The 15968-nt window shown below is 38.5% G+C and overlaps 3 protein-coding genes across 3 annotated transcripts; 1 reads left to right on the top strand and 2 right to left on the bottom strand.

Moving 5' to 3' along the window:
- Window positions 1–495: 495 nt before the first annotated feature.
- On the bottom strand, window positions 496–1785 carry LOC125240429 (mediator of RNA polymerase II transcription subunit 22). The gene is made up of 3 exons (XM_048148320.1): window positions 1544–1785; window positions 1342–1443; window positions 496–768 (listed from the first exon to the last, which is right to left on the bottom strand). Exons 1-3 carry the CDS (start codon window positions 1638–1640, stop codon window positions 551–553), a joined length of 417 nt encoding a protein of 138 aa, XP_048004277.1. The 5' UTR covers window positions 1641–1785; the 3' UTR covers window positions 496–550.
- Window positions 1786–2432: 647 nt separating this feature from the next.
- On the top strand, window positions 2433–4625 carry LOC125240427 (myb-like protein N). Its single transcript, XM_048148317.1, has 2 exons — window positions 2433–3610; window positions 3695–4625. The coding sequence occupies exons 1-2, from the start codon at window positions 2723–2725 to the stop codon at window positions 4511–4513; spliced, it is 1707 nt and encodes a 568-aa protein (XP_048004274.1). The 5' UTR covers window positions 2433–2722; the 3' UTR covers window positions 4514–4625.
- Window positions 4626–7570: 2945 nt separating this feature from the next.
- LOC125240428 (argininosuccinate synthase) lies at window positions 7571–15827 on the bottom strand. The gene is made up of 9 exons (XM_048148318.1): window positions 15732–15827; window positions 15483–15588; window positions 15021–15266; window positions 14126–14271; window positions 13635–13756; window positions 11943–12094; window positions 11437–11528; window positions 10009–10157; window positions 7571–8015 (listed from the first exon to the last, which is right to left on the bottom strand). The coding sequence occupies exons 1-9, from the start codon at window positions 15794–15796 to the stop codon at window positions 7852–7854; spliced, it is 1242 nt and encodes a 413-aa protein (XP_048004275.1). The 5' UTR covers window positions 15797–15827; the 3' UTR covers window positions 7571–7851.
- Between the last annotated feature and the right edge of the window lie 141 nt (window positions 15828–15968).

Genomic DNA, 15968 nt, shown 5'->3' with positions numbered 1-15968 from the left:
CCTAAAAAAAGTGGGGTGGACAACTTTGAAAAAAAATGGCCCATTTATATACAATTAAATCACTAAAACATACTATATCTCAAAACTCTACTGTACAGTAAGTGCAATCTATATCTTGGCAGTACAAGGCCAATTTTCCGAATTTGAATTTGGAACTTTTTTTATTTCTATAAGAGTTCAAAACTCGAATTTAATTTGTACTAAGTATGCGGGGACTTAGGAAGATAGGTTAGAACAACTCATCAGTAAAACAGGACAAGGTATACCTTATCGATTACAAACTAAAGATAAAGAAAGGTACAGATGTCTTTTAACTAAAGTCACATAATATTTTATGTATATACATACTGTACATACACTTATGCATTTTTTCACTTGTGTAAGTAGTTAATTGAAAAATATTGTTGAAATTGTATGAATACATGACATGAAACCCACAGAGTACAGTAATGGTTTCAATTTTAAAAGCCAAATCTGAAATAATAACACTGTCTGTTATAAGGTAATGATTTATAATTATGTAGTCTCTTATCAATTACATTAAAATAAATTATTTATATATACTAGTAAAATATTCATCCTCTAGGTCATATAGGTCAGCAGCAATATCATCTCGTAAGGACATCAGTTTCTGGTCACACTCTTGCTGCTTAGTCCTGAAGAGTTTTGAGTTCTGAGTTATAGCTTCATTAACTGATGGAAAGTCATTTAATATGAGGTATTGCTTTATATCAGACACCAGTTTCATAAGGGATTCACCAGCACGTACTGAAATATTAAAATACAAATTAGGTACTTGGGCATGTTTGCCGAGTTGATAACGCTGAGAATTTTTCTTGAAGTCATGTAGATCCAATGGAGAATAGTAATTGGAATTTAATTTAACAAATATATATGTCTCAACCCTGGGTAGCAACCCTGCCTGCTAAGGCGTGGTCCCAGGTTTGAATCCCGGTATGGGCATTTATTTGTGTGATGAACACAGATATTTCTTCCTGTCTCATGGATGTTTTCTATGTTTAAAAGTATTTGTATATTATATATATTGTTGTCTTGATTAGCCACAAAACAAGCCTTCTTGAGCTTACTGTGGACTCAGTCAATCTGTGTAAGAAGTCCTATAATATTTATTTATTAAGTATACCTATTTCAGTAGTAAGTAGTAAAATTACATTTGACAAGAAAAAAACCATGAAATTCAACTAAGTAACAACATTGTAACTTCTAAGCGCAGTTCTCAGTAAAAGACAATTTCTAAAGCTACTTAACTTCTAAACTACGTCATTCTGATCATCTGCTACAAGTAGAGAAAAAGCTCTAAAAAATAATATGAAAATTTACCAATATTTGCAGCTCTGACTTGCATTTCAAAAGTATCTTGTTCTATTTGAGTCATCCTGTTCAATTGAGACTCATTTTCTCCTTTAGCCAATTTTATTATCTCTGAAAAGATAAATGAACGCATTTTAGTAAAGGTAGAGTTTTATAGCTGTAATGTTTTAATTACTTATCAAACACAAAAAAATACAGTTCCAAGTTATACCTTCAAAATTATCGAGCATACTCTTTACATCTTCTTTGAGCCGAGTAGTGTAGGATTTCAATAACGCTTCTTTGTTTTGTGGCAAATTTCTATGCATATTTCGTGATAACCAAAATTACACTTAAGACGATAGTACTCTTAATTATACTGTGCTTAAAGAATACCGAAATACAATTACTATAATATTTTTTCAACAAGCTAATTCAGAACAACATGAATGACAGTCGGCCCACAGATGGACATAATTGTCATAATATATTTATCTATGGTAAGGTTAGGGTAGCGTTCAAAATCAAGTAAGGATGAGTGATGAGTGTGGATGAACTTGGTACGGAGCGGGCGTATGTTAGCAGTTTTAGCACAAGATCTACGAGGCATCCGATCACGTAGTATCTTCTTAGTAGTTTGTGCGATCAGCCCAGAGGCCAGTTATGTACATGAGTCAAAGTACTGATGCTTGTACCAAAGAATTATCACGAGGAGTGTATAGTTCGTATCATCCACAAATACGCGCAGTGCCCCAACGCTCATTCTAATTTCTTAAATTATGCGCAATAAATTACAATGCATGTGTGCAACCTACCTTCAGGGTACCTATTAGTTCTGTCTAAACTTGGTCTATACGCTCAAAGGTTGTCTGGAATATATCGTTCTTCAGCGATTAGATCGCCTCTTGTCTGCCTCTATTAATAATCAATTGTATTGTTCCAGCTGTATCTTTTGCTGAGGTGTGCCAAAAAAGAAAATTATATCTTATATCTGCTTAGTCCTGAAGAGTTTTGAGTTCTGAGTTATAGCTTCATTAACTGATGGAAAGTTATTTAAAATGAGGTATTGCTTTATATCAGAAAACATGTTTCATAAGGGATTCACCAGCACGAACTGAAATATTAAAATGCAAATTAGGTACTTGGGCATATTTGCTGAGTTGATAACGCTAAGAATTTTTCTTGAAGTCAAGTAGATTCAATGGAGAATATTAGTAATTGGAATTCAGAATAACATGCATCAATTAAAGGTTTCCGCAGCCGCACTAGCCGAACATCACCGAAAGAGTATTGATTTTTTAGGTATTAGGTATATTCGGATACCTAGGCCCTGGCTTAAGTATTGATTTTCATCTTACATGGGTGACCCACGCTTAATAGTTAGTGAATGTGTATAATAATATAATAGAAAATGGAAATAGATTCAGAGACAGAAAATGAAATCTTAAGAGATTTGGCGCGCCTCCAACTGTGTAAAGTCGAATCAAGTGCTGACAAAAGCGTTCTCCCGGGAGAATATGTGGACAATGGGCACGCCGAGTCTGCATCATGGACCAACCCACCTTCCCGCGAGGCCCGTGAGCTAATAGTAGCCGAGGAGATCTTACGCTTTGCCAGCCATGCCACATGTCTGAATACTAAAGAGGTTCAGCCAGACTCTCAATTGACATTCGTTACGGCAAGTAATGAGACAAAAAAAAGTGACAAATCGGCAGAGCATCTCACTTCCGAGGTTACAAACGGGGTTGCTACGCCTGCGGTTAATCAAGCTACTACAAAATCCACCCGCATTGTCTCAGATGCTGGAACAAGTGGCTCACAACCACTCCAAAGCGAAAACTTTGAACTGTCTCCACCTTTAATCTTCAATTCTCCAGATACTTGTTTTCCGGTAAGGGGAGCTACTTTCTCAATTGGACCTCAACTAAACTCTCGCCCGTACTGTTCTCCAGCATTTAAGCCCAATATTGTACCTGTTACAAATAGTATACTTGCTGCTATAGCTCAAAATAAATTGGAAAGACCCATGTCAAGCACTCCGGAGACGCTTCAGCCGTCATCCAACGCTGATATGAGCCAGTACTGGCCTCGTGACAGCGCCCAATTGTTTACGTATTTTATTCATTATTTAAAATTGATTCAAGGCTCAGATATGTCTGAATCATCGAGTCCGGATTCTGAAGCTCCACCTCGGAGTTTATCACCGTCAATACATGACTCAAATGAAGACATCTCATCATTGAATAAAAATATGTTGCTAATCAATAAACTTGAAGAAATGATAACTAAGAATTTGCAGGTAACAGTCTCAAGCATGCTAAAATGTAAATTAGAATTAAAGAACTTAAAAGAAAAACTTAAGAATAAATTGGCATTGTTGCAGAAGGGAAAGGACGGGACTGGCGTGGAAACAGTGCAAGAAGGCAATGATAAACCGCACCCACGAAAAGTGACAACCAATTTAAATGTTGATGAGAACAACATTAATAAAGAAGAGGTAGTCCCACAAGAAGGAACATCAGGATTAAATAATAGGAACAAAATTCCATTGGGTTGTGTTGATGCAAACAATACATACGACAGAAAACTTACAAGAAAACATATTGAAAACATTGTCAGTGTTAACAGGGGTGTGGGTGATTCCAGTGGAAGCATAAGTCAGTCGGAATATCCCGAGGAAAATGAATCTAGAGGTCAGTGGACAAGGCAAGAGAAACAAAGGCTTGGTATAGTCATAAGAGACTTTTCCCGATCAATAAAGACAAAGGAGTTGCAAAAGAAGAGGGCCAGATTGTTCAAGAAAGCAAGAATAATAGCCCAGGCTATTGAAAACAAAATTTGTGACATTGACCGAGAAATCATGGATGTAAACAAAAAACCCTTGAGGCTAGTAGCACTTCCTCTAGACCAGATTCAGGAGTATGATTGGGCTAAGGTGGCAAGTGTGCTCAATGCTAAGCGAACATCGGAAGAGTGTCGAATGCACTGGAAAAGTTTTCTACACCCGAGTATTAATAACGGTGAGTGGACTTTAATTGAAGCCAGAGCAATGCAAATTATAGCCCAACGTCACAACTTCCGAAACTGGGATGACATTGCAGAGGAGCTTAATACTGGGAGAAGTGGTTATCAGTGTTACCTATTCTTCCGTAAAAACTTGTGTCCCCATTTACAGTTGCGGGGCCAATACAACAAAAAGTAATTTCGGAATAATTAATTAACCTCGACCCAGGTTGATTTTTCAGAGTTCCTCGCCGTGTCCATCATGTGTCTAGTGTGTATGTATGTTCGCAATAAACTCAAAAACTGTGTAAGTAATGGATTTTCATGGAATTTTCTTGAGGAGAGTGTACTGTAGAATTTGTTAAGATATGGTTAAAAAGTGACGATATTTGCTCATCAAATTGAAAAAAAAAAAACATCCTAAGGAAAATTTTAATCAATTTAAGCTAGGAACATACTACGCGGACGTCCGTCGTCGCGCGACCGCGGACGCGGATCTGGACAATGAATATACACTTAACCGTGCAAACTATCCGACGTCCGCGTAGTATGTTCCTAGCTTGAAGCTAGAAACACACTACGCGGACGTCCGTCGTGAATCGACCGCGGACGGGAATCTGGACAATGGAAATACACATAACCGGTCGTAACTATCGGTCGACGGACGCGGACGTGGCCTTGAGCGCACGGACGTCCGATCGAAATCTGGCTCGCTGGATGTTTTGTTCCGTGCACACTGATCGGTCGCGGTCGCGGGCGATATACGACGGACGTCCGCGTACTGTGTTCCTAGCTTTAACCGTGCAAACTAGCGGTCGACGGACGTGGCCTTGAGCGCATGGACGTCCGATCGAAATCTGGCTCGCTGGATGTTTTGGTCAAGCGCGGATCCAGCTTCGTGCCCAGGGGGGGGTCACGTGGTATAAAGACCCAGGCCCCAGGGGGGGTCACGTGGTCTATTTGTATGGCCAACCTAGGCTCCAGGATCCCCCCTGGATCCGCGCATGGTTTTGGTGACCGCGCACACTGATCGGTCGTGGTCGCGGTCGATTTACGACGGACGTCCGCGTAGTATGTTCCTAGCTTCATGAAATAAATCTCTCTTTCATAGATCTACAAAATTGTCCGGGACGTCATATGTATGTAACTTACTATACTGTACTTACGCCGCGTGTTGCAGAATGTAGGTAGGTCGTAGCTACTAACTGATAGGTTTTTGAATAGGTAAGGGACAGGTAAGACTGCATTTGAAGGCTGAAGTAGGAAATTGTTGAAGGAAAGTTAAATGAGCTTTATAAACTAAAATAGATCTTACGTTTTACTGTCGGCCGATTTTTTTTTGTTAAATCGGGTGACAAAAAAACTTTCGGTGTAGGTTACCATTCAGATTGATAATTATAAATTATTGTTTAGGGATTATACGGATGCAGGGAAATGACTATACAAGCAAGGACCAATCATTAAGTAGTAAATTACTAAGGTAGATTGGAAAGTTTATCTATATTTATTTTTCTAACGCCGCGGCTTGCGTGGGCGAAAGTCGCGCGACGGCGATGCGACGCATATGAAATCAAACCTTATCGATATGGAAACTAGTATGAGACGCGACGGCGACGGTCGCGCGACCGTCGCCCACGCAAGGCGGCGTAATATGGTACCTAGTACCTACCTATAATGATATAAACAGAACTGATATGTTTCACCTTCTTCTTATCTTAACGATAACTTCGTCTCTTAGAGGCAACTAAATAAGATTAATTATGTGCGGATTTCGGCAGCATGGTCATATTAGCCTTAGGTAGATGGAGTTTTTTTATTGTTATCATTATTTCCGTCATCGTCAACTTGTTTACGAACAGTGCCAAGTAATGGATTAATTAAGATTAATCTTAGGCGACTATAAAACTTCATTAGTATAAATTTAGATTTTTAATCTAAGTACCTACTTTTTGATGCCTTTCGAGCACTTTGCAGTTATGGCTTTAAAATGATAATAAATTGATCGCGCCATTATATGTACAAGATATGCCTAAAAAACCTAAAATGCTGTGCGTATGATGGGGGTCAGGAAACTAAGATTTTACGTTTAAAAGTTACAAGTATAAGTACCAGTAGGTGATAGTCTTCTTAAATAATAAAAAATTTCATTATTATACCATTATACTAGAAGTTAGAAATAAAACACGTCAGGCCCACTAGCCACGCGTGGGATCTTTGACGCTCGGTACAGTCTGGTAGTTATCGCCAAAGATAATATAATCACTACGTGTTATCGCTTGCGTGTTTCGTTCGCCACGTAGCGTTAACAATTGTATGTAGGTATGGCTAGAGGCCCCGTAAAGCAGTGTTGTTCGTTCGTCTTGAATATTGTCTGGTCTCTGACTTAAAAACGAAATCTAAATCGGTTCATCCGTTCGGGAGCTACGATGCCACAGACAGACAGACAGACAGACGGACTGACAGACAGACACGTCAAACTTATAACACCCCTTCGTTTTTGCGTCGGGGGTTAAAAAAAAAAATAGTCAATTTCCAAATATGTGTGAATAAAAATAATGTAACATAAATGTTTCTGTTTATCAATAGTTAAATACTAGTAGATAAATAATCGAATACGATAGTGTTGAATGTTGATCTTTACTTCTTATACATATGTTATTTTAATATTACAATTATATAACAAAGGTATATCTCTGCATACTAATAAATTGTCAGCTTGCTTTAATTAGATAACTTACATTAGAGTGAATCGAATTTAGGAAACATGGTTGTGTTTATGTCTATGGGAAATTGTTGAATTCTATTCTTATTTACTTAAAAAAATGTTTGTATAACTCAAGAAATATTTTATATAAACACTGACCATAAATTTAATAATGTAAGTATTTTAATGAAATTGCTATTCTTTTATTTAGGTATATATAAGTACAGATATGTTGAAAATACCAAAATTGTGCTGATTTGGAGTTACGTCCCTTATCAATTATGATTATGACTATGAATAACTATTTTTTACTTACTTTTACGTGAAACTTAGCTATTGCTAATTTGATATTTCTATCTATATTGATGTCTTAGGATAAGTAAATGTTGCCGGGGGCCGATTTTTGAATCTCACGGCGTTCGAATTCAGAAAATTGTCACTGAAAATAGTAGGCAATTTCGGTGACAATTTTCTGAATTCGAACGCCGTGAGATTCAAAAATCGGCCCCCAGGCACGTGTATTGCCATACTTATACAATTTTAAAGACAATGTATGTTCTGGATGTTATTTATTCAATAAATGGTGTGTACAATTTTGGTTTCAATATACATATTTTAGGTACTTCTTTAAATAAAATGGCCGAAAATAAAATAGCAAATAAAGTCAACCAATTTGAATTCTAGGCCACTGTAGAACCTTTTCAAAGTAATCGTCAATGTGACTCCTATGGCAAATAGAATGAGATGTAAATAAGACAGGGTTCTAGAGTGGCCTAGTACAAATGTCCACCACAAGTGAAGCATCGTTCCAAAGCGGTTAGGTAGTTGTGTGATCAAAGTTTAGTTTGAGCAGTGAACCTCGAGTATTCCTTTAATCTCAAGGCGTTAATGTTGATGAAGCCGGTGCTGTCGCCTGGAGAGAATCCGCCAGCGACGTCCATGGATACCAACTCTTTGTTATACAGGCTGGTTGCACTTTTCCTCGCGAGTATTGTCACTGAAACAAAAAAAACAAGTGAATTTGGATTTACTCTGACCATAAAAGAATGAACACTAATCAACAACGCCATCTAAGTAGTGCTGATGTTCTAAAATTTGTTTTAGAACAATTCTCAAACAGTTGTACACTTGGATCGCGTCTTCGATATTATTGACAAACATTGTGTTCTGAGGAACTGTTTGACATGATGCCAACGTCCACTATTCATCATCGCACCGCTCGCCATCGACAGGGCGCTCATCCACACACCTTGCAACCTAAATGGTCGCGCACCGTGCGGTTTCAAAGGAATTTCCTCCCGCGGACGCTCCGGCTGTGGAATGACCTCCCTGCCGAGGTATTTCCGATGAACTACAGTATAGGATTCTTCAAAAAAGGAGTGTATAAGTTTCTAATGGGTCGGCAACACGCATGTGACACTCCTTGACTTGCAGGCGTTCATAGGTTACGGTGACCGCTTTCCATCAGGCTGACTGTATACCCTGTTTGCCACCGACGTGGTATAAAAAAACATTGGCAGGCTGGTGGCAGAGTACATGATGCAAAATCTACCAGATTTCCCAAATTGAAATCTGATCTTTATATTTCTGAATTGAACAGTAATCAATAAGTCTACACCATCTACTTTCACGTCTTGACATTTTATATGCATATAGCTAACAGGATGTAATGAGACTAATGAGATACTAGTACATTACGATACGAGTAAATTTCTTTCTCGCACATGTATCGTACGACGTTTTACAGTACATATGGCCATTTCAATTTTAGACATAATTACATTTTATAATAAATTTGCGTCCGTAACGAGGATTTACTTATAGAGTGGAGGTTGACCTCCGTGAGCTCGGCGTCGGCAAAAGCTGGCGCGATACCGCTCAATACCGAGCAAAATGGCGTGCTCTTGTGTTGGAGGCCAAAATCACACCTCGGACACTGGCGATCAATATGTGAAAGAGGCGCGTTCCTAGCACACAGTCTAAGCTCGTGTAGGTGAACGCGTACTATGCTTGTATGAGTGACATATGACAGGCCGACGGTTCGCGTTTTTGACAGGCGGTAACTGTGAGGTGACCGAGAGGGGGTGGGCGGCACTTTCAGCGGGGGGCGGGAGTGGCCATACTGTACGGTAGTACTCTTTATTATACTGTGCCAAAACTCATTTTGCGTCATTATCGCGCCAGCCAAGTAAGTATAGGTGAAAAATTTAAGAAAGTCACCTGTTGTATGTGTGAGTGACGTGTTCGAATAGGCGTTTGTTTTGTTTGTGTTATTTATTTATTTATTTAAACTTTATTGCACAAATTTACAAAAAAAGAGTACAAATGGCGGGCTTAACGCCTTGAGGCATTCTCTACCAGTCAACCATTGTTACTAATTTTAAATATGTGTTCTCTATTCGAATACGTCACTCACACATACAACAGGTGACTTTCTTAAGTTTTTTACCTATAAGTAACGAGGATGCTTAAGACGCTACAGGAGCGAAAATGCTAAAATGGAAAGGAGCGTCCCTTTCAATTTGGGAATTCTAGTTTAATATACTAGTGTTATTAACTAGATTTATCGAAATAAAATCGAGGTTCCGCTCTCGACTGTTTCCTCCTTCAAAACTTAATCAATCGTAACAAAATTTGAGAATCTGAATAATAATGAAATAATCTGTGTCGGACCTCTTAGTTTTTTTGGCTAATTGTTACCAATTTTGAATACCATACCTTTTTTGCGCCATAATCAATAAGGCCGTTTTTTAAAAATTTTGATGGGCTCTAGCGTCTTTAAAAATAAGAATATCAAAAAAATCAAAACGGTCCGACACATAAAAATAATATTAATCTGTGTTGAAAAAATCATTGCTCTATCTTCAAAAACCAGGGAGGGTCGAGAGCGTTTGTATGGAGAATTGACCCCTCCTGTATCGTCTTAATCTTTCTAGACTCATTGTGTACTTGTTAACTGAACTAGCTATATTAAAATTTCTAAATCTTACCATTTCCTTTGAAAAGCCTGAGGGTGACGGTACCGGTGACAGTCTCTTGTGACATCTGCAGACACCGCGACGTGTAAGTCGCTTCAGGTGAAAACCAAAAGCCGTTGTATACGAAATCGGCCATTCTGTCTTGGAGGTATTTCTTTAACCTGTCAAAGAGGCATACCTATACATTACCAATCCATACTTACTAATATTATAAATGGGAGTGTGTGTGTCTGTTTGTTTGTCCGTCCTTCACGACAAAACGGAGGGACGATTTGACATGATTTTTTAAATGGAGATAGTTGAAGGAAAGGATTGTGACATACTACTTTTAGTCGCTTTCTAACCCCCACTTCCCTAAAATGGGGGTGGAAGTTTGTATGGAGCATTCCGTAATTTTTTAATTTAAGGCGAGCGAAAGCTAGTAAAGCATAGTTAACATAGTATTGGCACGCGTTTAGCGACGAATAAAAATAATATATTTAAAAATTAAAAAAACTGATAATCAATACGTTGATAACTCTATATTAGAAATTTGGTTGATCTAACTTTTTGCGTTTGTAAGTTATTGATGATGGACGTTGACCGGCGAAAATGCACTGTGAACAAATACGTGAAAAATCCCCTTGGTCTGGGTCAATGATTGCTAAATTGTTGAATTTCCAGAAAACTACTAGGCAATAATTATTGCCCAAATCATTATTTCATTAAAGGACAATTAAATAATAGTGGCAAAATAATTCAAAATATCCACTCCTTGCGGTCCACACAGAATCAACAGACAAAAAAGATGGATGAAAATCTTGTTCAGAGGATGATGAATACTATTTTCAGAAAAGTCCGTAATTTTGTGCATAAACATACTGAATGATTGAAATATATGTGACACGCTATAAATTAATAAACGATCTTTTATATTCTGCAATAAAAAATATTGTTTACTTTTTTCTTTTCATTTAAAAATTAAATTCCTCCCATCGCGTACCAATTCTAAATTAACTATGCTTTACCTAATAATTATACTGCACATAGTAGCTCCCCAAAATAAAACAGCTCATATAGGTTTCGTGGCTAGATAATCCACTTGGGGTCTTTTCGTTGGCTAAGCTGCGCAAATCTCTAACGAATGAGGAGGCACACTCAAAGGTTATGACAGATGGCGCCACCTTATTAGTCCATTGCACAGATAAAGAATTTCATACGCGAGAACATGATATGTTTTTTCTCTTACACACATATGAATGGCAGTGACATGCCTGCTGGTGCAGGACTTGCACAGGCGCGCCTAGCGGGAAAAGATGTCAGTGTGCCTCCTAATTCAATACGTTCATAACGAACCGACGTTGATGAATAAAATGTATATGATTTTGATTAAAGTGGACGGATTTTATATTACTTAGTTCTAGACATACCTTACCTTAGTACCTCTCTCTCATACTTTACCTTAGTACCTCTCTGTCAAGTGCGTAAGCTTCAAGGTCCATATGAGCAGTGTGTAAGATTGTGCCCGCCGGTGTTTCGTACAATCCTCGGGACTGCAAACAATTGGTAATTTTGGTACACATTGGAAAGATTATTAGTAGACTTATTGCTACGCATAGAAATCGAAAAAATCCTATACTCATTAATATTACATTTAAAAGTTACCTACTTTCATTAAAGTTACAAACGGTCGCACCGCACCGCTGCCTTACGATTTTTTCTCGTAAAGCGCCCTCCTCACTTCAAAGAGCGTGAGGTAAATAAAAAGGATAGTATGTGGATAACCTTTTGACGACCGGTCTGGCTCAGTCGGTAGTGACCCTGCCTGCTGAGCCGCGGTCCTGGGTTCGAATCCCGGCAAGGGCATTTATTTGTGCACAGATATTTGTTCCTGAGTCATGGATGTTTTCTATGTAAGCTTAGGTAAATAATTACGTATTTTCTGATGAAATAATTAGGTATATTACCTTTAAGCCAAGGAATCTATTTTCCACGATGTCGATCCGACCAATGCCATGTTGTCCGCCCAGCTTATTCAGGGTTTCGACTAGAGCCAAGGGATCGGTTACCAGCAATGCCTTCTCGTGACCGCTGGGTATAGTGGCGGAGACAGGCACACCTGATAATTAATTGGTATTTCATGTTAAGACGACCCAGGAGGGGTCAATTCTCCATACAAACGCTCTCGACTATTTCCTCCCTGATTTTTGAAGATAGAGCAATGATTTTTTCAACAAAGATTATTCTTATTTTTATCTGTCTCGGACCGTTTTGATTTTTTTGATATTCTTATTTTTAAAGACGCTAGAGCTCATCAAAAATTTCCAAAAACGGCCTTATTGATTATGGCGCAAAAAAAGGTGGGGTATTCAAAATTGGTAACAATTAGCAAAAAAAAACTAAACGGTCCGACCATTCCGACACAGATAATTTCATCGTTATTCAGATTCTCAAATTTCTTTACGATTGATTAAATCTTGTAGGAGGAAACAATCCAAAACAAAGGAGGAACCTCGATTTTAAAGTTTTTTTCGCAATATCTTTTAACTGAGTTGTTCTGAATGGACAATTCTTTTTCGATAAATCTAGTTAATAACACTAGTATATTTAACTAAAATCCCCAAATTGAAAGGGGGGGGGGGGGGGGGGGCTCCTTTCCATTTTAGCATTTTTGCTCCTGTAGCGTTTTAAGGCTAATTTAGACGGTACGAGGTCCGACATGCGGATTTCCTTAATAGTCCGTAATGTAGCTGATATCGCATGCGATTTCGCGCAACATGTGACTGTGAATGGTCCCTGACTGTTGTTAACAAAGGAACTGTGATTTCCAGAGTATGAAAAGCAACTCGTAGTTGACCGTTTATACACTGTTTTATTGTAATTAGCAACAGTAGAAGCGGTTAACTCTGTTAGTATTTTTACGGAAACGTACGAACGTGTCATGCTATTTCAGTCGACCTCAGTACAAGATTTACTAGAATACGAAGGAAACTCTTTTCGCAACACATCTGTACATCTGTCGTTTTCGCTTGATATTGATACTGGACATTCGGGCCACGCTCAGTGTAGGGTTCCGTAGTTTTCCGTATTTTCTCAAAAACTACTGAACCTATCAAGTTCAAAACAATTTTCCTAGAAAGTCTTTATAAAGTTCTACTTTTGTGATTTTTTTCATATTTTTTAAAGTTAGAGGGGGGGGGGGGGGTCTTCTAGTGCTTACGGTTACTGAGATTATCCGCGGACGGACGGACGGACGGACGGACAGACGGACAGACAGACATGGCGAAACTATAAGGGTTCCTAGTTGACTACGGAACCCTAAAAAGGTAAAATTTCAATGAAAATATGATGTTTATAATGTGACACTGGCACTTTGTTCTATAAAAACCCTTTAGCTTTAGAAGAGTGCTAGATGGGTAAACAATGAAATGGTCGGAGTATTCTACATGGAGCGAGAGCGACATCTAGTGATGAGTAGAAGAAACAATTTTTAATAAAGTTACTGAATGAATGAATGCGGGCATGTATAATTTTATATAGAAAATTAAAAACGATTAACGTAAAGAAAAAACAAAGGTAAACATACTTACCTCATATGGTAAAACTAGTCGAAAAACAACTTTAACATTATAAAAATAAAGACTTTCTATAGACTTTACCTTTATCAAAACTGATGTCGATGTTGCATGGATAGTCCTCAGTCTGTTGCAGGTCTCTCGTCATCTTATAAATGCCGTTGGGAGGGATGGCCGACGGGTCTTCTAGAACCCCTGACTCGTAGCTGTGTATCATAATATATGGAAGATTTACAGTACTTTAGCCTTGAAATAAGTAACAATAAATGAGCGCTGCTAACACAGATATATAATAGGAGGGAGGGAATTGGACATGCTGGGCGATTTGTATTGAATACGCCTGTCGCAAGTTTTTGTATCAACACATACTTGTAGAATGACGCTCCTATTAGGTTATTGCGGAATACACGCGCATCATTTTCATGTCTATGTACATGCGAACGAACAGCGAGTCGTGAGATGCACGCACAACTGTATGCTCAATGAGCTTACATCTGCGACATATCCAACCTCTAATATCCTATGCTCTGAGGCTGTTAACTACGGCAGATTTGTCAGAATAAGAATTGACTTACCTTATATGCATGATGTTTTCGTCGGTAGACCAAGGCTCTTTAGGCGTAGCGGAAACGGGTATGTTCTCCTTCTTGGCGAATTCTATTAGGTCACTGCGTCCTTGAAATCTCTCGTAGAATTCTGGCAAACGCCACGGCGCAATAATCTATTCAAACGAGAGCCTTAATAAAATCAATATTATTTGCTAAAGTTTCGCTTCAGTTTTAATAACAACCAAGTCGTGTCCTGTACAGTCAGCATCAATAGTACCTAGTCGATGAACTAACGCACAAAAAGTAACTGATATTGATATATATATGTATTGACAAAAATCGCTACAGTTCGTGGTCAAGATTTACGTAGTTAAATTTTTTATGTACGCACATCTCTTTTTGTTTAACGGTTACAGAATGGTGGTTTTACGTACTTTGAAGCGTTATTTTATTCGTTACTTTTGATGCGGACGTATTAGAGCAATCTACCATTTATTTGAAGCGGCCTGACGGGTTAAGAATTTCACCACCCACTTTCTTCCCTTGGGTGCCGTAGAAGTCGATTGTGATATGGGTTAAATGAGGAGGCACACTGTCATTTTATCCCACCAGGCGGCGCCTATGCAAGTGTCTAGGCATGTCACTGTCATTCATATGTGAGAGAGAGAGAAAAAACATATAATCTTCTCGCTCTCACGTATGGACCAATAGGGTGGCGCCATCTGTCATAACCCTTGAGTGTGCCTCCTCATTGTGGTGTAGGCGAGATGCTGGCAACTTGTCACTGCAATGTCACAATTTCGTTTTCTTTCAATCCCTTAATTGCCAAGGGCATTGAAACTTGAGTAGATTAATGTGTTCTGTCTACTCCTTTAGGGGAATACATGCGTGATTGTATGTATGTATTCGAAGAAAGTCTTACCTTGCCCTCTGGCCAGAGGGAATAGACACTCAATTCGAAACGAACTTGATCGTTCCCCTTGCCAGTGGCTCCGTGAGAGATGTACTTCGCTCCCAGCTTTTTAGCGGCGTTGACAATGCCCACAGAAATACAAGGGCGGGCCAGGGAGGTGCCTAGGTAGTACCGGCTTTCATACACGAGACCCATTTGGATGGCTGGGAGCATGTAGTTGGTTACGAATTCGTTGCGAAGGTCTTCCACGATCACCTGTTTTTCAAGGGTCAATAGTTTTAGGTTGGAAATAGAAGTAGTTAAAGGCAAAGTAAAAATGTAAATACCTGTAAATTATAGTTTGTTCCCTTTTAAGTCAATGTATGGCGAACTGAATTTTAGAAAAACAGACTATATACATAATAAAACAATATTATTGAATATCTTCACGTTCTTATGAAACATATTTAAAAACAGTGATATCGTACTTACATCCTTAGCTCCAATGGCTTTCGCCTTTTGTTTCGCTTTCCCGAAATCCTCGTCTTGGCCGATGTCAGCCATATAACACACTACATCATAATTTTTTTGGATCAACCTAAAAGTCAGTAATGAGAATAATAAGATAAAAAAATCACTGGATCGTTTAAAATATTCTGAGCCTATTTTAGAGCATTCTTTTTCTAAACCTAAACTGTGATGAAAATCGACACATAGTAATTTAATATTAATATTAAATACCATTTCAAGATGCAGCTAGTATCCAGGCCGCCGGAATACGCCAGAATCACGAGATCTTTGCCCATTTTGCAAGTGTCTTGTCTTCTGGGACTGTAAGAAAACACTGAGCCGAGCGTACATGCGATGTTGTATAAGAAAACGCAATGCATATCCGAATCGAACGCTCAACTGAACCAGTTAGAGCCCTTCCAGATTACAAACCAAAAAAGTAGGTACCTTTCACATAACTATAGTCCA

This window comes from Leguminivora glycinivorella, chromosome Z, assembly GCF_023078275.1.
Source record: "Leguminivora glycinivorella isolate SPB_JAAS2020 chromosome Z, LegGlyc_1.1, whole genome shotgun sequence".
Lineage (NCBI taxonomy): Eukaryota > Metazoa > Arthropoda > Insecta > Lepidoptera > Tortricidae > Leguminivora > Leguminivora glycinivorella.
The sequence above is the reverse complement of the archived record's forward strand: the minus strand, read 5'-3'. Positions and strand labels throughout refer to the sequence as shown.